Source organism: Lacerta agilis, chromosome 15 (assembly GCF_009819535.1).
Source record: "Lacerta agilis isolate rLacAgi1 chromosome 15, rLacAgi1.pri, whole genome shotgun sequence".
NCBI classification, from domain to species: domain Eukaryota; kingdom Metazoa; phylum Chordata; class Lepidosauria; order Squamata; family Lacertidae; genus Lacerta; species Lacerta agilis.
This window is the reverse complement of record NC_046326.1, coordinates 41,687,807-41,709,440: the sequence shown is the minus strand read 5'-3', so window position 1 is coordinate 41,709,440 and position 21,634 is coordinate 41,687,807. Positions and strand designations below refer to the sequence as shown.

At 47.6% G+C, this 21,634-nt stretch overlaps 1 protein-coding gene across 1 annotated transcript; it reads right to left on the bottom strand.

Annotated features, from left to right (window-relative positions):
- Positions 1–1,461: 1,461 nt before the first annotated feature.
- Positions 1,462–16,856, bottom strand: BLMH (bleomycin hydrolase). The gene is made up of 12 exons (XM_033171653.1): positions 16,608–16,856; positions 13,298–13,495; positions 13,105–13,214; positions 12,162–12,303; positions 11,502–11,590; positions 10,786–10,878; positions 8,859–9,014; positions 7,926–8,084; positions 7,768–7,835; positions 7,371–7,488; positions 5,616–5,685; positions 1,462–2,417 (listed from the first exon to the last, which is right to left on the bottom strand). The coding sequence occupies exons 1-12, from the start codon at positions 16,618–16,620 to the stop codon at positions 2,266–2,268; spliced, it is 1,368 nt and encodes a 455-aa protein (XP_033027544.1). The 5' UTR covers positions 16,621–16,856; the 3' UTR covers positions 1,462–2,265.
- Between the last annotated feature and the right edge of the window lie 4,778 nt (positions 16,857–21,634).

The window sequence follows — 21,634 nt, the reverse complement described above, 5'->3', positions numbered from 1 at the left end:
GCAAACCTTGAAAGAAACGTGGAAGACTTAAGTCATTATCAGTCTTCCCTGGGGAAAAAGTGGGCTGTATGCTTTAAGTTGGTGGGTGCAATGTATGATTTAACCAAAATAATTTGGCTTTAAGCTGGAGCTAAAGAAAGTTTACTCCAAGATGGCATCACTGAAGTGGATCTGGGAACCAGCTTGGAGAAGAAAAACCCCTTACCTAGACTTTGCAAGTATGCTCAAATTTGAGCCTCTGCTATTTGTGGTCTTGCTAATATTTTTGGAACCTCGCTGCCTCCTTCCCTTCCATCCAAAGTAGGCATGTCCGAGACTACATGTGTTCTCTGGAATTTTCCTGGAGCTTCCTATCATGCAAGGGGAAGGTGAAAGCTGCAGTCTAAAAATGCTGATTCCCAGCATATTTCCTCCATGGAAATTGCTCAGCCATTAAGATATGAAAATGAGAAAAAACAAAAAGACTTAAGTTGTCCAGTTCTACATAGTGGGTGATGTCCAATGTTAATCGTACTCATAGTAGACCCATTGAAATCAAGGGACTTAAGAGACTTAAATGCAACAATTAAAATAGGTCTGTTACTCCAGTGTAGATAGATGTATTAAATGCATGAAAGCATGCAACTTTAAAAAAAACAACCCAATCATTTAAAAATAGAAATGGCAGGAATTCTTGCTCAGGGTCAAGACTGTAGTGCAAAACGGATGTTTGCTTCTAATTAGTTTGACCCAATAGATGAATGGATGCAAAATCAGTTCCTTTATACCATAAGCCTGTCTTAGTGTCACCTAACTTTCAAGATGTTAAACATATGTTGAGGACTAAACCGTTTTATTAGAGATTAACTCTGTGACCAGCTTTCAGTAAGAACCCATTCAATTTCATCTCTCCTCTCACAAAGTTCATTCTGATATGCCCTACGTTTTTCTCCCCATTGCTTTAGTTTGGCAGATTCCCCCCACCCCTCTCAAAGCTCTCTGATCTGGCACCAGGCTTAATTCCCAGAGACTAGTGTGGGGATTTGCCAACCTGGTATTGCTGAGACTACAACTCCCATGATCCTTGACCCTTTGGGCCATGCTGGCTGAGGTTGATGGGGCTGGAGTCCCAACTCCATGCTGACAGACTGCAGCTAACTGGGGATCAGTGGTTGCTTCATCTGCAGGTGTTGCTTGTGCCAAATCAGAAGTTTCCAATGTGTGGGGAAAAACCTTGGCCAAGAAGGACCCCAAAGCAGATGCCTTATGCCATGTCAAGACTATTTGCCCATCTAGCCGCTAAACTGAGCTAGTAGCTCCATATTGTCTCCTCTGACTGGCAACAGCTCTCCAGTGTTGCCGGCAGAGAGGTGGGAGGGAGTGTCTTCTCCCACCGTCCACCGCCTTATTCATTTGTTGGCAATATATTTTGCAGTTTGCCAGCAAATTATGCATCAATAATATCAATACAGGACACCGAAGCTCATTCAGCAAAGTGTTTTTATTCAAACGCTCCATAGCACCAGGTAGTTGTAGATGGCATTCAAGTAAAAACGCAGCCATTTTTTAAAAAATCCCATTTTACCCAGGAACTGGGTATTCTGGAATGTAGCCTTTGCAGCCACTCTTTTCGTTGGTTCAGCTGAGCCTCAGTGGTGGTGATTGGGGGGGGGGGTGTCCCCTGGGCTGTGATTCTGGTGCTCCAGGGAGAAGGCTGTTAAATTCAGACCGCATCTCAGTTGGAAAAGACAAGACAGGTGAAGATCATGTAGGAAGTGGGCAGCACCGTGTACCATGGGTTATATGCCTCTCTCCACAAGCAAGCAGCCAAGCAGCTCAGAATCACAACCAACAAGCAATTAATCACCACTTGGTGGCCCTTTGGGGTATGCAATCACCCCAAGCGTTCATCCCACCCCCCCACCCGTCTTTTTCTATACAAGGTTTGCCTGAAAGAATCATTTCTGAAGTTTTAAAACGAGTATATGAATAAAATAATTTTAGAGGGCGTTTTTTTAAAAAAAGAAGAGGATTATACTACAATGAAAAGCACACAAGTCGACGCAAAGGTTGCAGAGTAGCCCCGTCCACAGAAAAGCACTGTTTCCTCTGAAGATCCACAGGGCACCACTCTTAAAGACTGGCACCTCAAGTGGGAGTTTGGTCATGGGGCTGCTTGGCGTTGGCTCCTGGCCCTCCAGATCCCACCCCCCCACATGCTTGCTTCAAGGTTGACCAGAAGGAGGCAGCAGAGAGCCCCCTCAACACACACACACACACAACAGTTCACTTAGCCAGAGCGCCCATGGGGTCCCATGCAGGCAAGACAACTGGCTCCTGCTGCATCACAGCTAAGACGTCCTCTGGCACATGCTTCCTGTCCACCACCACTTCGTAGACGTACTCGGAGAACCAGTCATCAGTCATGATCAGGTAACCTGGAGAAGAGGAGGACGGGACAAGGTCTATTAAGAGATGCTCTGCTTAAGAGGTGCCACCTACGGTGATCTGCCCTGGGGGACCCCTGCCCTCTATGCCACACTGAAACCTGCATGGAGGTAGACTGCTTCTGAACATTAAGGAGCCATTAATTTTCACAGCTAATGAGGCCTTTGATTGAACAATTAAATACAGGCCCCTTTCCTTGCTTTGTACCAGCAGACTGGCTGGAGCTTGCAAAGTCAAATGTGCTTGGAGGGGGGGGGGGAGACAGGCAAACCAAGCTCAAACTGCCATCCCATATCAAATTCCTCCCTGGAACATTTTTCTGCCTTTCCCCTGCATCAAGAAACGCCACAAGTCAAAAACCTACAAGGAACAGATGAGGTCTCACATGGTGTCTCTTGTACTGTATTTGTGTTTGGAAGCAAAACCCAGGGGCTTCCAAAAACACCACTTTATAAACCCAGAGTTTTTGGAAATTCCTGAGTGACCGAGCGTTGGCCTTTCAGGTTTCCTCTAGTGGCTTTTGCCTCTGCAATTAACAGGTCAGATGCTCCAACCCTGTCTAAGATCTGACCTTGCCTTTCAACAACAGGATCACAATGCTAAGCTGGCAAACCCAGACCAGGCGATCTGGACCCAAAGCACCGTACAAAAGGGTTAAGCGTTTCCTCCATAACTCATCACCCTCCAGCTAAGCCCCTGAGTCTAATCTTGCCTCTGTTGTTTCAGGCAATACTCTATCAACCCTCTTCAAGGACTGACGTTGGGGCTTGTTATTTTAATGCCTCCACGCCTAGCCAAGCCTGAGTGCCAAATCTAACATCCTCATTCTTCACCTCTTCCTTAAACAAGGGGCCTGCCAGAATGCCGCTTGGCCTTCCCACACAAGCCCAGGCTTTTTCAAGAGGCCAGCTATCCCCAAAACCCTCTCCGAGGGCCGTATCTGCAAATGACGACTTTGGGGCAGCAGCTAGAGGTCTGCCCTGGAGGATCTGGCGTGGGAAAGCAGCTAGAAGAGGAGTCCCAAAGACATGGGTGTGGGATGCTAAGAACTCATTAGGAAACCTAAGAAACTGTTTCACAGGTTCTGCAAAATAGCCCTTCCGCAGAAGAAAAACTGGAAATGCTCAAACACCTCCCGCGCAGCACACCTACACATGCCCCCCAGATAAAACATGTAGTAAAAAAGCAGGTAAACTAGCCAAAAAATAGGCACCCCCGCAAACATGGAAGGTCCAAAACACTATTTTAAAGTAAGGTTAGAATTGGGAGGGGAGGGGCTAAGCTGGCACCAACATCTGAGGGTTCCTACAGGCATCGCACTGCAGACCCCAGCTTTAGAGCCAGAAAGCCCACAGACTGATTCGGTGGTGTCTTAAGCTAGCAACTGCTCTTCTGAGCCTCAGCACACCCAGCTGCAATGCAGAGATAATGTTAGTAGTACTAACCGCTACTGCCCTGTTTTATAGGCCTGTGTTGTAAGAATCACTAAGACAAAGGACTCAGGCTTGGCCAAATTCTGTGCCCACAATACGCATGTATTGAATGAATGCCCAAGACACGTTCTGCAAACAACCCGCACCGTCCTTAGCCTACAGAAGGAACATTGCCAGTCGCCTTGGCCAGCCTTCAGGCAGTGAGCCTGGGGCAAGCTGCTCTCTTCTTCAGCCTGATTCTCCCCACCCCCCACCCCCACCGGAGGCCTGCCTTGCAGGGCAGAGAGGCTCTAAAGCATTTTACCTGGTTGGTAAGTGGAAAAGAGCAGCTGCAACCAGGGTTGGCCACTGCAAGGGACTGACTGGGCAGAGGCGGCGAGAGGGCTCTGCTTGGCCCCCAAAGCGTGTTCAGGGGCAAGGCCAGAGCCCTCAAGGAAAAAGCCCCATTCAGGCCCCATTCATTAAAAGCAGGCTTTGCCTCCGAGTGGCAGTGAGTCTTCCACGTAGAACAGCAAGAGGCTAAGAAGCTCAAGGAATCAACCTCATGCCTCCTGGCTGCCCTGCCAGGAGGCTGGAGAAGGTAAACTCTGAGGAATGCCGGTAATCTGTCTCGCTTTCGCCGGGTTATTTTTAAACTTTGAAAGCCCGAAGTGGTTCGCACTCGTCTCTTGTGGTTGATGGCAGGAGTGTGTGTGTGTGTTTTTAACTGCTGGAGCAACTCTGGGTTTTAGCACGCTCATAAAACAGATGGGTAAACGAAGGGCTAAGAATAGCTGTGCCTTGACCTCAAGGCGGCTTTTTTTGGGAAGCGTGGGTGAGGGCCACCTGCGTGCCTGGATCATTGAGATAGTCCTGCGCCTGCTGTTCCACGAAAGCTCTTGTTATGCAAACAGAAGCTCCAGTCTCAATGGGAGACACTGGTACATGCAGAAAAGTCCGTGGCTCATTAAAATGGCCATGAGTAGCATAAAGGCTCGAGGGCACGGTAGGCCCTTGTCTTCCACCAACTCCCAGGGGAAGTGAAGAGGGAAACGGAACATGTGTGGCAGCTACAATTCTGCTAGACAAAGACGCTGCTTGTCGTCGTCCCAATCACACAACCGACAGCAAAGGTTCCCCCCACTGGAGGCTGTTCGAAGAAAGGGTAATGAACTTTTCTACACAAAATGAGATTACATCAGGAGCTTAAAGGAACGGCAGCCCAGTCAGTGCTCATGTGCACTCTCTCTCTCTCTCTCTCTCTCTCTCTTTCTCTGCAATAAACCCCATGCAGGAATTCTATAATCTCTGCCTTATGACCCCGGAGTAATTAAAAGGAGGTGTGGGGGTGGACACACAGCCCAATGGCGATCCTGGCGGAGAGTGCAGAACAGAGAGGGAAGGAACGAGGTCCAGGAGCCCCCTTGCAATGCCCTCATCACAAACGCAGGGAAATTCAGCGTTGGGAAGACACCCCAGGTTGGAGAGGCCTGAAGTGATGGTATTCACTCAAACCAGGCCCCACCAAGGCCCCTGACCACCAGCCTGTCAGGATTCTGCTACAGTAGAGAGGCAGGGCAAACTGCATAGGCTTTGAGTGCTAAACTGGCCCAGAATTAAGCTCTCTATTCCAATACACATGCCATTGAGAATCTTAGCACTGGAAGGGACCCCTGGAAGTCATCTAGTCCACCCCCCCAAATCCAGACAGCACCCCTGATGCAAAACGAAAGGAGGCCAGCCCAACTGTCAGCTTCCGCGTTAGCAACATATTACCTTTATTCCCGCGGTCTTCGCCCCATGAGTTCTCCACGCGCCATTTTTCAAAGCAACCCTCTTGCTCTGGCTGGAAAGAGGGGGAAATGCAGGGGTCAACAGGAGGAAGTGTCCTGCAGAAAAGCTTCCATCTCCCCTGGCCGGGCAGATTTACACTTGCTTGTGGATTTATAGCAGAGAAATAAAATGCCTCCCTTACCTGACAGATGACACCTGTACTTTCATTTCACAAACTGCTGAAAGCATCACTCACCTGTGCCTTTACAACCCCAAATGCTAAAAGCCTGGTATCTGGATCACATAAGGAGTTCTACAGTGTGGAGAACATTGCATGCGGAATATTGCAGGCCTAGCTAGAAATGTACTTTTATTACGCATATATAAAGCTGCTGTTTTTATCTATGTTTTGATAAATTGGAGAGTGGAAAGATCCTGTACACCATCTTGAGGTCCTTGGAGGGAGGATATACATGTGGTAATAAATAAAATAAATCCTGCTACAGTACTTTTAAAGACTTTGGGTCCAAACTCTGCTCAGGTCCATACGAGGAGGCAGCTGGAAGTGATGGTGGCAAGAACCTCCGAAGGCCTGGCTGGAATTACTTCCAAGCTCTTACAATTCAATCAAGCCACATTTAGCTTAGTTTTGAATGCTGGCAAGGATTAAACGTGCCTCAAGGGAAAAGAAAATTACATCACAGTTGTAGTTAAAACCTGTTTGCACAACAGGTATTTTTTTTAAAAGGAAAAAAAAGCCCCATGTTTTAATACCTGCTTTTATCCTAAAGAAGCTTTTAGTGAGAATTATAAATCTGTCAACCGTTGGCAAAACCAGCCGTGGGGCATTGCGGCTTTTAATCTCTGTTTTAACGTTTTGGATTTCTAAGGTGAGGAGCCTCCACATGTTTAGACAAGCCCTTTCTAGCTAGCAAGGACCAAGTGGGGCAGAGCGGACTCTTGGATTAAGGAGAGAGAGGAGGGTCAGGTCTCATTGGGTTGATTGCCTGACAGGCCTATGTAGCTTTTAAAGTAATTCCATCGCTGTCTTTACTACCTTTCATCGTTGCTAACATTGGTATATTTCTGTCCGTGGAACTGGAGACACACGGTAAATTTAGAAAGCTTTGGAAGGTTGTGTATTTGAGCTCCTTGGAGGAAGAGCAGGTGCCTGGGGGGGGGGAGGCGTTGGTGGCCTCAGTGCTATGGCCACCAGCATCATCCAGATATCAACTCTACAATTCTATGATTCATCATAAAAGAACGGTGGTCTTTGTCGACAAGGCACTTCAGAAGAGGGATGGGACCCTCCACCAGCTCCCAGCACCCCAGACCACTGGCCATGCTCCTGCTGAAGCCGGTGGGTGTTGGGAATCCAAGAATCTCTGAAAGGCCACGGATGTTCTCTGCATGTTGTTCTCTAAGGGGCATCCTCCTCTCCGTGGAAGCATCCCTCTGTCTCTCACATGAATGGAATACAACTTCTTAGAGCAGAGATGGGGAACCTTTGTTGCCCTCTAAGTGTTACTGGGCTGCCGTTCCCATCATCCCCTGGCCAGGCTGGCTGGGGCGGATGGGAGATGGAGCCCCAAAACATTTGAGGGCCACCGGTTCTCTGTCCCTCTTTCAAAAGCACACACCGTCCCCAGGAGGACTCCATGAACAGGTCGTGTGAGTAATTATTGTCTGGCTGACTGCCATGTACGTGGAAAGGAAGGGAAGGAACTCCACCACCCACCTTGCTCCCCCAACACCAACCTTCTCAGTGAAGGCAGTAATGACCATGGCGTGGGTCATCAGCGAATCCCCAAAGATCAGCCGCTCGTCCTTGTTCATGTTCTTGACAGACACGCCAAACACCAGATTGTGGTTAAATCTACAAAGCAGCGCACATGAAATGCACGTTAAGTGTGGGGTTCAGAGAAAGAGCCTCCCCTAGTAATCCTAAATTGCGGAGTAAACACATTTATTAAGTCATATACAGGGGCAGTTAAGCACGAGGTGCAGCAGATCTGCGGCCCAGGGGGCTCTGAGCTTGCGGAAGAACAAAGAAATGGAGGCAAAGCAAAGTTTGAGCTTGAGATGCACACCCGCAATCCCCAGGGGGACTGTGTGCAGGATCACAGCCCTCTTCCCCCACCCCACAAGCACTTACATATTCATGTCATTGATGCCCAGTTTGCTGTTGAAGTGCTTCCCAACATCACAACCAAACCACACGGCCTGAGGAGAGAGCAGGCGACAATCAGGACCCTTCAGTTGAAGCAAAGAGCAGGAAGGAGGACACTGTGCTAAGGAGCAAAAGGGCCAAACCTCTCCATCCCGAATAGAAGCGGCAGCCAGTTTCTTCAGGAGCTCGATGGGCTGGTTGTTGTAAAGAGTCTTCCTGCCCCCCACCATGTTACTCAGGTACTCCACCGTGTAAAGCTGGTTGTATTGGTTCTGGGGCCGAGGGTCATTCACCAGGCAAACCTGTTAAGTCAAAGGGCTGAGTTAGCGCAAGAAGTTAATTTCAAGGAGGTCGGTCCTCCAAGCTCTGCTGGACCCAGCAGTAGCAGCCAACTAAAACGCTCGCAAGAAGAGCATGGCCAGAGATGGCCATTTCTTGTTTGTCCCCAGCAGGTGTTATTCAGAGGTAGGCTGCCACTGAACCTGGAAGTTCCATTTCAAACAAGATGGAAGTTTGGAAATAATACGAGGGGTGCCGTTTCTCAGCAGCAAATATCCTTTGCTAGACTCATCTCGTTTTTGATGTTCTGGGTCACAATTTTATTACCATCTGACCAAGCAACGCTTGGCCCCCAAATAGAGATCTGGAAATCTGGTGGGCCTTTCTGTAAGGATTTCCAACTAAACGTTAAGAAGAACTTTCTGGCAGTAAGAGCTGTTCAGCAATGCAACCGACTATCTCGGAAGGTGGTGGACTTCCCAGCATTTCAGGTTTTTCAAGGGAGGTTGGGGGACCGTCTGTCAGGGGTTCTTTCAGTTGAGATTCCAGATTTGCAGGGGTTGGGCTAGATGACCCTTGGGGGTCCCTTCCAACTCTACAATTCTATAATTTCAGCCATGCCGCAACTTTCAAACAGACCAAAGAGGGGTTGTGGTATTAAACGAGAAGAAGGGAGCAACAGGAGACCGTGTGGGGCAGGGGTGTGTCTTATCCGTTTCCAAAATCTAAAAAGGATCGCACAGACAGGGGGCCAATGATTGTCCACAGGCTGCCTTGTGTTTACCACATTGCCCAACCTTGCTTTCCATGTCGAAGATGGGCTTGACGTGCTCTTTGTAGAACTGCAGGGGCGAGATTGGCCCGATCTTGTGGTAGGCCTTCTCCTTATCGTAGAACTCCCAGCAGAAGGAGTCCGGAGGGCTGCCCAGGCAGATGGTCACTATTCTGAACACCTGGGGAGAGAAAGCAGATTAGAGGAAGGTGGAACCCAGACGCCTCCCTTCAAATCGGCCAGAGGGAACTGATGCTTGTGACTCACAAACCCTCGTTTTGCTTAATTGCTCGCTATGCTTATAAGCTGCTGTTCCGCCGAAGGCATCAAGCTGGTTTATAGCTTTTCTAAACAGCAGTGTGGAAGCTAAGCAATGTGACACAGCAGGCAAAAAGGAACAGGGTGGGGAGAGGAAATCTATGGGCTCTTTCATTCTGCTCCCTAATAAAAGTTACACAATGGTCAGGTGGAATGGCCACCTGTTTGATGGAGGCAGTTCTGGGAGAAGGGATGGGTCGTCCCCTGGGGAAGCCACCGTGGAGCTGCGGTGCCTTGGACAACAGCAAAAAGTGATATACGTTGTTCTCTGCTGCCCTCTAGTGCAGCCACCCTGGACGGACACTTAGGGAGGCACCAAGGGCTCTGCAGAAGTGCAGTGAAGGACAATGTGACTCCTGTAAAAAAAGTAAAATTAAAACAGCCTGACACGCCTTTCCTCTTGGCAGCTTTGGCAAGAGAGAGAGAAGTGCAGCTGGTAGACAATCTGCCCCTCCAAAGTGTAAAGAGCACAACCAAAATGCATTCACAGTGGATCTCTGCATCTCTGTTAAGGCACCAATTTCAGAGCTGCAAAGGCTGGTCCGAGCTGTGCTCAGTTATACTTTCGACAGAAGATTAGTGAAACTGCCCTAATCAAGAAGCAGGCATGTTACACTTCCTCCCAGGCAGAGTTCTATTCCGATTTAAGAAAAAGGGGACTTAGCTTGCCTCGCACCAAGAACACAGTGAGGCAGCAGGATCTACAAAGCGCGGTCGTTTCCCAAGACTTTGGAGGGTGTGGACACATGTGCCACTCCAAACTCCGCGTGCAACAAGCCTGCCACCACCAAAAGCATGAAACACCCCTGGGGAGGCCTGTGAACAATGTGCTCTTTACAAAATGTGCAATGAGACAGTTCAACCCCATCCTAGCGGTTCTTTCTTTTTTATCCATGGAAAATTTATACAGCGGGAATCTTGGGATCACAACAGGAGAGTGTGAGAGCAAGTGTGGTGTAGGGGTTAGAGTGCTGGACTGGGACCTGAATCTCCACTTGGCCCTGACGCTCACTGGGACCCTGGGACAGTCACAGCCTCTCAGCCTAACCTACTTCACAGGGTTGTTGTGAGGGTGAAATGGGGAAGAGGAGAAGTGGGTATGCCGTCTTGAGCTCTCTGGAGGGAAAGGTGGGATATAAACGCAATAAATACTAAGGTGCTCCTGGAAAGTTTTGCGGCCAAATGAGAAGCATCATGACTAGGGCCCTGAGGGGGAGAAAGAGGGGGCAGGGATAGAAAATCTCTTTCCACTCAGCCACCACATTTGCCCCCGTACCAAGAGCAGCTGACAGGAAGAATCCGAGAACAGCGGGACCAGAAGTTCATCAAAGATTGGACTAAATTTGCAGATTATTTGAAAGACAACTGCAGTCGACTGAATACGTTGGTAGGATTGCAAGAAGCTTTGTAAGTTAAATCACAAAAATCATTGTAGATATGGAATTTTAATGATATACTCAGATGTTATAATTTTAAGCAGTGGTTAAGTAGTGTAAGAAAATCATAAGGAAGGTTTGAAGGAAGTCACGGCTTTAAAAAGCCAAAATGTACAAGTTGTGAAGAAAAAATGTAATGGAAATTATTATTATTGTAAAATGAATAAAAATGATTTGGCAAAAAAGAGAGCAGCTGACCTCCTCTATCATGGTGTCCACGGCTGCAGAGAGCTCGTCCTTGTTGCATCCAGTCTCTACCATATTCCTCAGCCGGAGGCAATACTCTCGCATCTGTTTGGAATCAAAGCAAAGGAGGAAAAGCAAGTTATAAATGGCAATCTCTGTGGCACACTATCAACACGCTCAAAGTTCAGGATGCTGGAGCAGGCAAGATGTCTGAGCTGGCTGATGGGGGATGCAGCCCAGAACATCTGGAGAGCACCAGGCTAGAATTTACCTTTTAACAGATTGGAAAGAAAAGATTCAGCATCCATGGATAAGGACCTTAGCAAGCAATGCCAGGTGTCAGCATCTGAACAGAAAGGCTGTGAAAACTCCGTCAACTCATTGTGCGTGTGGAGCAGCAGGTATGTCCAAAAGCCCACCTCAGATCTTAAGGGCTTTAACAGGCTTTACAGGGACTCATACGTTCGCCTATGGCGAATCTGATCTTCTTGGCAAGCCACCAGACAGGAAAGATTCACTCAGCATCCTTTTTTCAGATCATCAGTGTGCTACATAGGATACCTGTGGGCAAGCAGGCATCTAAACCTTTCCATGGGGATTGATCGTTTTTATGGGCTTATTTACAAGCCTGAGCTTGAGTTTCCAAACTGGTGTGAAGACGAATGATTTTAGAGACGGTAACTCTCCCCTGCCCCCACAATGTGTGCGCGCACACACAATTCAGTTACCTTGTGGTTCAGAATGTCATTCATTCGTCTGGAGGCCTCAGTGGTGTGTGATTCAGGGAAAACCTTCTTGGGGACTACGCCGTATTTTTCTAGGAAGAAACAAGTTTTAAACTGATGGGCCGAAGGAAAGATCATTCTGCCTGCTGCACTCAGTTTATGCTGTGTGAGAGAAGCACTGATCTTGACGCAATGAAACTGTTTCCAGGCTACTTCTGTCCTCCCACATCCTTAGTCCAGGAGAGCCTTCTCACCTGTGGTGCATCCAGGTCCAGTCCTCAGCATCACCAATTAAGTGGCTCAGGGTAATGAAGGCTGGGCTTGCCTGACGACTGCCGGGCAGCCTGGCCTGATTCCACCATCGGTTAGCTGCATAAGCTCAATGCGTACATTTTTTAAAACTAAGTGAGTACCAGACTGAAGATCCTGTGGGGATCTCAGAGAGAAAGGACTCTGACTCTGTCTTATACTGCAACTGTCCACCTCATCAGAAGACCTTCAAAAGCTTTAGCGATTCCAGCCCCACCCAAGGAATTCTGTAATCCCAACTCCCAATTTCCTGGTCTTGGTTGAGCAGCCCCCCCCCCCTCCCCCCAAGATGCTGGATCCTCTGCCCAGGAACCTAGGTGGACTGCAAAGTGACTTGGTCTCAGCTCCTCTTACCAATGAGGTTGACGAGCATGTCCCACTGCCCGCCATCATTGCAGGGGTTGGAGAGCAGGAACTGCACCAGCCTCCCCTCCACGGGCTCCTTCTTCTGAGCCGTTTCCACATATGCATGCAAGAAGTAGTAACACCGTTCAACCTGGAAATAAGCCGGTCAGAATGCAGTCAGAAACCAGGCCTGTTGAGCCCTGGTAGACTTCAAGCTAACCCACCCCATCCTGCCTTAACCTTCTGGCCTTTTTACAGCACACTTAGTGGTGGCCCCCTGGTTATTATTTAGTTAGTTATAGAACTGATTACCTGCCATCAGGGCCCAGAGCAGGTTATGATAATAAAATATAACGATCAATTAGAACTAAGACATAATACAAAGGGTCAGGTGTGTTTTCAGCATGCAATGATAGCTGTGCAATGAGGACACTGCTCTTTGGGGAGGGAAGTCCACAGAGAATGCCCCCTCCTGGGCTGCTGTCCCCCCCCCAAAAGGTTTATGAGGGTCGGAGTTCAAGGCAGAAGCCTGAATGGCACCCCTGCTTACAAAAAGAAGCCAACCAGTCTTCTGGGTTTTCCTCAAAGCAGTAGAGGGGAATCTGAAGCCTTCCAGATGAGTCTGGACCCTAACTTCCATCATCCCTTGAAACTCATAACATCCAAATGGCCACATGTTCCCCACCCTAGCACCTAAACAAAGCCTCCAAAAAGCACCTCTGAGAGCCAGTGTGGCATGGAGGTTAAGAGTGTTGGCCTCGGACCTGGGTTCAAATCCTCACTCAGGCATGCTTCCTGGGGTGGCCTTGGGCCAGTCACCATCTCTCAGCCCAGCCTACTTCACAGGGGGTAAAATGTGGATGGTGGGAAATCATGTGTGCCACCTTGAATTCCTTGGAGGTGGGATATAAATGCAAGAAGCAGAAGGGCAGTTGAAAACAATCAGAAGCACCTTGTCCCAGAAGAAGAGGTACGACTGGCTGAACTCGAACTCCTCCGTGTTGAACTTCTTCATGAAGGGGAGGCGCATCACGTTCAGGCAGGAGAAGATCCAGCAGCGTCCTGGGGGTCAGAGGAGCACAGCGGAGATGGGCATCGCAAAGTATTAAAATGGGACGTGCGATCTCAAGGGAGATGGCCATTACCTGAGTTCTTCTGATTGGTGATAGGCTTCCCTTCAGCAGGTACCACGTGCTGGAAGACCTGCAGCGTGTCCTGCACCACGGCCCGCTCCAGGCACACCTCCAGGGGGTCTGCGCACGTGGCCACATTCTGGGCCAACAAGTACCGGGGTTCAGCTTTCAGGGCTTGGGCGAAAGCTGAAGATTTTTTCAGGCTCAACCCTGCTAAGACAAAACAGGGCAGTCGATTCAGGACAGTTGATTCTGAAAGTCAGCAACAGAGGGCACACATGGAGAAAAGAGATGTACCCAGGAAGGATGCTGGAAGCTCATCACAGGGGTCTGGAGGCAGGGCTGATGCTGCTCATGGCGTGGAATCATAGAGTTGGAAGAGACCACAAGGGCCATCCAGTCCAAGCAGGAAACACCATCAACGCATTCCTGACAGATGGCTGTCAAGCCTCCGCTTCAAGACCTCCAAAGAAGGAGACTCCACCATACTCCTTGGCAGCAGATTCCACTGTCAAACAGCTCTTACTGGCAGGGAATGTCCTCTGTCTCTTCTCAGAGACACTCTTATTACTCAACTTGTTGAATTTCTTTTAAAAACCAGGCAGCAGGCTGTTAATATATTATATTATTGTCTTCAGCTGTTGTTTTTAATTGCCTGTTGTTGTTTTTTTCATTTTATGAATGCTGTATGTATCTTTTGCCTATTTTTATTGTGCTTATTTACTTAGAAGATTTGTAAGCCATTTAACCAAAGAGCAGTCTCCAATAACAGTAGGGAACGGCAGAGGCCTACTGGGGGGGTAGACGAAACACAAAGAAAACAAAGAAACAAACTAACCTGAAAACAAATATACATAAAACTGTCGTAATAAAAGCTGCAGATAAAAAAATCAGTAAAACTTTTAAACAGTTATCAGTAACTAGGTTAACTTTTTGCTAGCTCTCTTGCCTGTTTTTAAACCGAAAACCAGAGATTCTAATGATGATTATAATAATTTAAATAATGAAATCCAGCAATCTCAAAACAGATCCTGAGGTTACACATTTGCCTCACTGCAATTATTCCCTTTCCAGTTTAACCCCTCCCTTCAAACTTCCTGCTTTGTCTTATAGTAATAACAGGGGATAGATGGCGATTTCAGTGTTACATGTGGTCTGAAAATGGAATAGGCAAATATTCCTGTCCATGGGTGTCTGCAGGATTTCTCCCCCCCCCCAGGCCTGGGGGTGGGGGCAAAGTAAAGCACTAAAAACGACGAGGGGGAGGGGAGCAGGCTAGATTCCCACCAAAGACGAGACTAGCATCTGTACATTTTGCTCATCTCCCTGGTTTTACAAATGCTAGAAACTTACGGTACTCTTCCTTTTTAAAATGAAAGCTGGGAATTTGCAGGTGTGCAGGCTCCTATGAAGTAGACCACAGCAAAAATAACTTTTTGTGAAACGTATTCTAACGCTATGCAAATATTTCTGCCTTCAGTATCTATATTATTAGGCAGTGCTGCCCTCCACCCTCTTAAGGGTGTGAAACTGTTCCAAATCCACCCCTGTAAATCACAAGGCCTTGCTCCGTGCCAAAGACACGTTTCCTAATAGTGCCTCACCCAAGCGCAGCTAATTGCCATGTGCCAGGGTGGCTGAATTTCGGTGCATGCTTATCTCGACATAAAGATGTTTGACAAAAAGTAGATAAAACTTAGAAAAGAACTGTCATTTCCCAAAGGCAACGGGGCCGACACCTACCTTTTAATTTCAAAAATATCTTGTCACTGGAACATAGGAAGCTGCCTTACCCTGAATCAGGTCATTGGTCTATCTAGCTCAGTACTGTCTGCACTGACTGGCAGTGGCTCTTCAGGATTTCAGACCTGTCTTTCCCAGCCCTAAGTGGATTTGAACCCCAGGCCTTCTGTGTGCAAAGCAGGGGCCCTACCACTAAGCTACAGCCTGCATCTAAGAATGCGGTCCCTAAAACTCAAGTAGCGTAATTAAAACCAAGTAAGGTGATTCATCAATAAAGGATAGGTTCAGATCTGCAGCCAGCCAAGATGCTCACTAGGTGATCTTGGTTCCAGCAGCTATCTCTCGGGCTAAACTACCCTGCAAGGTTGTTGTGAGAATAAAAAGGAAGGAGGCAGAGAAGGAGAGACTGCAACCTTGAGCCTAGCTAGAGGAAGAATGAAATCTTAGCATATGGCACAGGAACCTCATTGGGAGGTTGGCTGGTGGGTATCAACCCAGGACATATTCCGCTGCAGTGGCCAGTTTATGGAGCGGCCTGGCTCCCTCATGGCTCCCTTTTAAGACCACAGAAGTTACCGTTTTATTCCGACAGGCTTTCGGGAACTAACTGCTTTTAAGGAAAGGGCTTTTAATAGTGCTCTGCTGTTTTTGCTAGCGGGCCTTTGGAAATATTTGTTTTTACATTGTTTCGATTCCATTATAATTTTAATTACTTCTTAACTATTATCTCTCATATGTTTTTAGCGATCTGTGTTTTAGCTTCATTTGTTTTAATTCTTGCAAGCTGCCTCCAGTTCGAGGTTCTAGAGGAAATAAACTACTACTACTACTAATTCTTCTTCTTCTTCTTCACAAATAGCATGCAAACCACTCAGTCTGGTGGAAGACAGAGTGTCCTCCCCGCAGTTCCTGCCTGCCTATGGCTGCCGGGTGCTGGGTGCCTTGTTAAGTCCTAAGGGCTCTTTTAATGAGGTGCTAAATTCACCCTCCTTTCACCAGGCAACTACTTTTCATGTATAGCCTGCAGGGTCGGGTGCTTCGTTGCTTCCTTTATTTCTCTCTCTCTCTCTCTGACTTTTCAGGCTTTTCTACTTAAGTTGTCGAGGCTGCCCACACCGTTCAACAAAAAAGCCACCCTTTCTCAAGAATAATAATCAGATTATTAATAAAAACCAGAGATCGTCTAAAGCACGGAGGAGGGGTGGGGAGCCTACACCGGTGCAAACAGGCTCCAGGGCGGAAATCGGACTAGGAAGGGGCGCTTCCTTCAACCCCAGGAATCTGGGAAGGGGGGGGGTGCACTCTGCACATGCCCAGGGACACGCTCCTTCGGCGGTGCAATCCTCTCCTCGCGAAATTGGCCAGGAATGAAGTGTGTGTGAGTGGGGAAACTGGTGCCGGAGCTGAATCCCGGGGCCCCGCGGCTCGACGGCGCCTGTTTACCCCCCCCCCCACTCCAACACCACCCCAAAAAGCAGCACCAGCCTCCCGTTGCCATGGCAACACCGCGTCCGGCCTCTCCCACCCCCAGTAGGCCTCTGCCGTTCCCATGGCAACCCCCCCACACACACACACTCACCTGGGAGACTCATCGCGGGTCTTTCGGCCGCAGCAGCGCGAGCCACCGAAGAGGAAAACCAAGGCCGGGCGCCGGCGCCGGAAGCAGCTCTTTTATAGCCTCGGAAGCAGGAAACCGGGCCCGCGACGGAGCGCGGCGAAGGACAAACCTCCTGCGCTGTCCTTCGCGGATTCTCTTCCTCGCCCCCGTTAGAGGGGCGGAGGGAGTTTCGGGGGGCACGCCTCTTAAAGGAGCCGTTCAGCTTTCTCGCTGTTAACAGGTACAGTACTGTATTGTACTTGGATGATGATTATTATTATTATTATTATTATTATTATTCCTTTTCCAAGGCGGCTTACACAATTCCATACAACACAGATAATATACAAAAAGCTATTAAAAAAGACAGTAGAAGCTAATTGCTAAAAAGTTAATTAAACGCTAATACAGAGCTCTCCAAACTTTGTCTTGACACATTAGTGTGTCTGCTACAGTGTGTAGGTGTGTCATGCCAACGCTCCCTGCACTCCTCCCGGGGCTGGAAAGGGTTGGTTTAACCTCCGGTTTGCTAGTAAAACTGAATTACTGTGTTGCGAAATGATGCATGTCTAAAATGTGTGTCACCAACATGAAAAGTTTGGAAAGCTTTGCTCTAATAGAATTAAAACAATATTATTATTATTATTAAAATCTATTAAATGCAGAGGATAATGAAAACAATAAACACAGCAATGTTAAAATACATTTCCTTAAAAAGCAAAACAAAACCAGTGAGTTCCCATCCAGCCTTGCTCCCCACCCCCATTCCTTGCATGGAGAGGGAAAGTACTGCAGATGAATTTTAGGTGGTCTTATTGTGTCCCTTGTGCTAAATGCTGGCTGCCATGCTTCCTTACAAAAGAGATGCTGCATGTGTTCCGATTGTTATTAGACATTATCGTAAGATTAATGAAAACGGGCATGATAACCGTTAAGTTACATCTGGTAGAAAGGTAACAAACGGGTTTCGCTTCCTTCTTCAAAGCGTCAAGGGAGCTCTGACAGCTCCACGGCTCCACCTACTGTGCCTATAATGAATAACACCGACCAATTCACAACGTCAAACCATTTTATTCAATGGATGGCTGAGGCTCATTCATAAGCCGCCAAGGAGTGTTTCCATATACATCGCATCATGCCCTAACGTGATTTACACAGTATGTACATAGACCAAAGAACCGCCATAGATAAAACGCTAAAGTTTATTATTTAGACAAAGGATAAGATAATGAATTAAGTCGATACGTTTTATAGGTTGTTTAGCTGACACCCCAAGCCTTAGACTCTCTGAATACTTCCTCTTTACATTCCTAATGGTGGGCGTGTTCCTGTGAAGGGTAATAACAATGAGTAATCGTTGAGGCAGTGGAAGATAGGCGTGGCTGGCATGCTCTGGTCCATGGGGTCACGAAGAGTCGGACACGACTGAACGACTACAATCGTTAGCATGTTATCGACATCAGGATGAGCGATAACGGAACTGGCAGGAAAACCTTTTGGGGCGACAGACAGAAAAGCAACCATGCCTGCCTCTCCTTTTTTCTCTCCGTTTAAATGGTCATATAAATGTTAAATAAAACTCCGGACACTCGAGGAGGTGTCAATGACTTACCTGTATCCTGTGAAACTCACCTGTAGCTCTATCCGATGTACCTCCCTTCTATGACATATTTCTGATGCTCTTGGTGGGTGGGCTGCGGGGAGATCCATCTGTGGATCAGGGGGTATAAAAATTCTGATTTCCTTTTGTTTGGGGTTCTCCTGCGTGTGGTGAGTGGGGACCCTGTTGCAACAGTTTATTTCCTTTTAAATAAAGATCAGGCTTACTAGCTGCTTTCAGTACACCCTGGTTGGCCTCTGCTTTTCTCTCCTACTGATAAGGACCTCCCGAGGGACTCTATATGGGCTGTAGAAAGCCCCGTAAGGGAATTAGAAGGATTTCTTACAACACTATCACCTCTGGCCAGTGCTGAGCCAATGGGAACTGGACTCCGCACAGCATCCATAATGGCCACACGCTCCCCTGGGCTAGCCTTCCTTAACACCAGCCTTCCCCCCAACCTGGTGCCATCCAGGTGTTATGGACTATAACTCCCACCCACCCCCAGCTGGGAGTTATAGGAGTTATAGTCCACAGCACCTGGAAAGCTGCTTTGGGCTGATCTAGCTGGGATCTTACCTCCTAAATTGCTTTATTTTTATGATCCACCATAAAAGTTTTGGTTTGGCAGCTTGGAACAGAGAAAAGGTCATTATGAGCCAGCTAGACTTTGACCCTGTAAAAAAAGAGGGTGTAACCAGGTTACGGGGAGGAATATATACTTGCGTGTGAGAGAGAGACTTGAAGTCTCCTTGAGGCTTCACTTACCCACTCTCTATCTGCTTCTGCGTCATCTACAAACTTGCTCTCCTCCACCTCCGGATCATTTACAAACATGTTAAAAGAGCACCACCCCCATCCCCCCAACACCGCTTTGCTCCACTTTTCATGATTCACCTAGAACTTCATTTTCTCTTCCCAATTAAATAATAACAATTGTATACAATTGATGGGAATGGGATGGGCGGAAGCAAGGGAAGGTGACTGCCAAGAGGCTCCCAAGAAGTACTTAAGAAAAAAAGATGTGCCGTGTGTGGGCACCCATAAAAACCAAGGTAAAGGGCAGAGCTGAGCAACCAGTCAGTCTAGCAGCAAACGTGTATTGTCTTGATTGGAGTTTTTAAGCAGATTCAAGCAAAACCTTCCCTGGGGCTGGGAACAGCCAACCAGCTGATTTAACCCCCCCCCCCCCGTACCTATGCTTCCTATTTATGCATCACTTAGAGACGGCTGTGATTAAGCAGAAAAATATTGTTGAAATAAAACAAATGCACAAGCCTCTGCGTTGGTGCCAGGTGGTCTTCATGGAGCAAGAAGCCAGCAATCCTGAAAAGAGCAGAGCACCCAAAATGCTGCCACCTTTCCTGCTTTTTCCTGTCTGGCTCGGCTCTTGTGCCTTTAACTGACACATAAAAATGGGGGGGAGGGGAACAAAAAACTTTCTGTGTTGCTCATCATGGCAGGGAAACAAAAAGGTGCTTCTAACTCATTCTGATGTAGGTAGGTCTGCTCAGAAGTGAATGAAGTATATGAGGCTTACTTCCATGTGAGCAGATCCACCAAACCTGGGTGGTGAGGGCTGATAGGATTGCAGCCAAAAAGTGGGATTTAGAGTGAGTGTGGGGAAAGAAAAACAGGATACAGGGAAGGGATTGGAATAGATGGCTAGCTGGAAACCTGACCAGGATAACTCATTTTAGGAGGGGTGAGGAGATAAGCTGCAACATTTTGCTGCAGTTCTCGCTTGCATTCTGTGTTCTGAATTCTGCTCAAGGTGTCAGCCCGCCCCACAAATGGGTGACAGCTCAGTGCTCATATGTTATGTTCTTCTGAGGGTGCACTGTATGTAACCCTGAGGACTGCTCCATTTACACTTTTCTTCTCCTAGCCCTGCAAAAGTATTGTGTGTCATCATAGTTATTGGCCAGGTGGACATGAGCCAGACAGCCACTCCTCAATTCAGGATCACATAGCTATAGGGAGGGGAGCATGCAGTCTGCAGTGCCTGGGCCATGCCAATAAAATGGGCAATTTTCTTCTGGTGCGATCGCTACTTTTTGTGTAGCGGGCAGCAGAATGCGCAACGTGGCCCTGAGACAGCATAATTCCTTGTAATAGCCGGGGGGGGCAGCCTTCACTAACCTGGTGCCCTCCTAGCTGATGGGAGTTGTAGTCCAAAAACTGAAGAGAAGCACCAGGGCTGAAATAGCAAAACATTTTCTTAAACCTAGAACACTTGGTGATGCCAGACTTAACACAGTCGCAAACCTCTCCCCAGCTGTGTTCAACCAACACATTCTGCTTTCCCCTGTAAAACCATTTCACAATATAATAATACAAATTTGCATTCTCTATCATAAAGCAGGAGGCTGCCCCACTGGAAGACAGAGGCTTTCTTAGAGCCACACATGAGTAAGATGTTCCATGAAAACAAGCTAATGAGACAGAAACGTTTGCCACCCCCGATGTAGACAGACGGGTCAGGGACTGTTTAAGGCTGCTGGAATGATGCTTTCCTGGTTTGGTTTTATCAAAAGCTCCCTGTGTAGGTGGGGAAAAGGACAAATTAAGAGCCCATAGCAGATATTAACCAGCATAGTAATTATCAAATCCTATTTTTTGCAAGGCTTATTTTCAGGTTATGCAGGGCCTTCTTAAAAAGGGAGGTGCCTGAAGGCAGCAGCAGAAGACACACCTGCAATCATTCTTCACACAAGTATTTGTATTGATATTGCATTTATTTGTTTGCCTGAACATTTATGATTGTTTTCATAAATATTATGTAAAACATAATTAGAAAAACCAATAAATCAGCAATCAGTACTGGATGGTTAAAAGGAACAAAATCATATTGTGTTTAAAAAGTGCAAATTTCAAGAGACGCCTGAAGGAAGGCTGGGGTGGTTCCTGCTGAACCTCTACTGGCAGAGAGTTCCACAGGGCAGAGCCCACTAAATGAAAGGTGCAGTCCCTAGTGAAGGCCAGCTGAACTTCTGGGGCATGGAGAACACCCCCCCCCCACACACAAAAGAGGTGGCTCACCAGAGGATCTCAGTGATCAAGGTGGAGAATAAAGGATCAGGCAGCCCTTAAGGTACGTTGGTCCCAAGTTGTTTAGAGCTTTGTGAGTTAACATGAAGACCTTGAACCTGGCTCTGTAGCAAAACAGCAACCAGTGTGTTAACTCTATATTTCCTTTTTTTAAAATAATAAATAAACCAAGGACAGGGAAGCCTTTGGTCCTCTGGGTGGCGTTAGGACTCCACCTGTCATCAGCCTCAGCCAGTATAGCCTGCAGTCAGTGATGATGGGGGTTGACAGCCTCTAGAGAAACACAGATTCCTCATTCCTGATTTGAAGTTTGGGCATTTGAATGACAAGCCTGAAGTTAACATTTTACCTTGGTAAA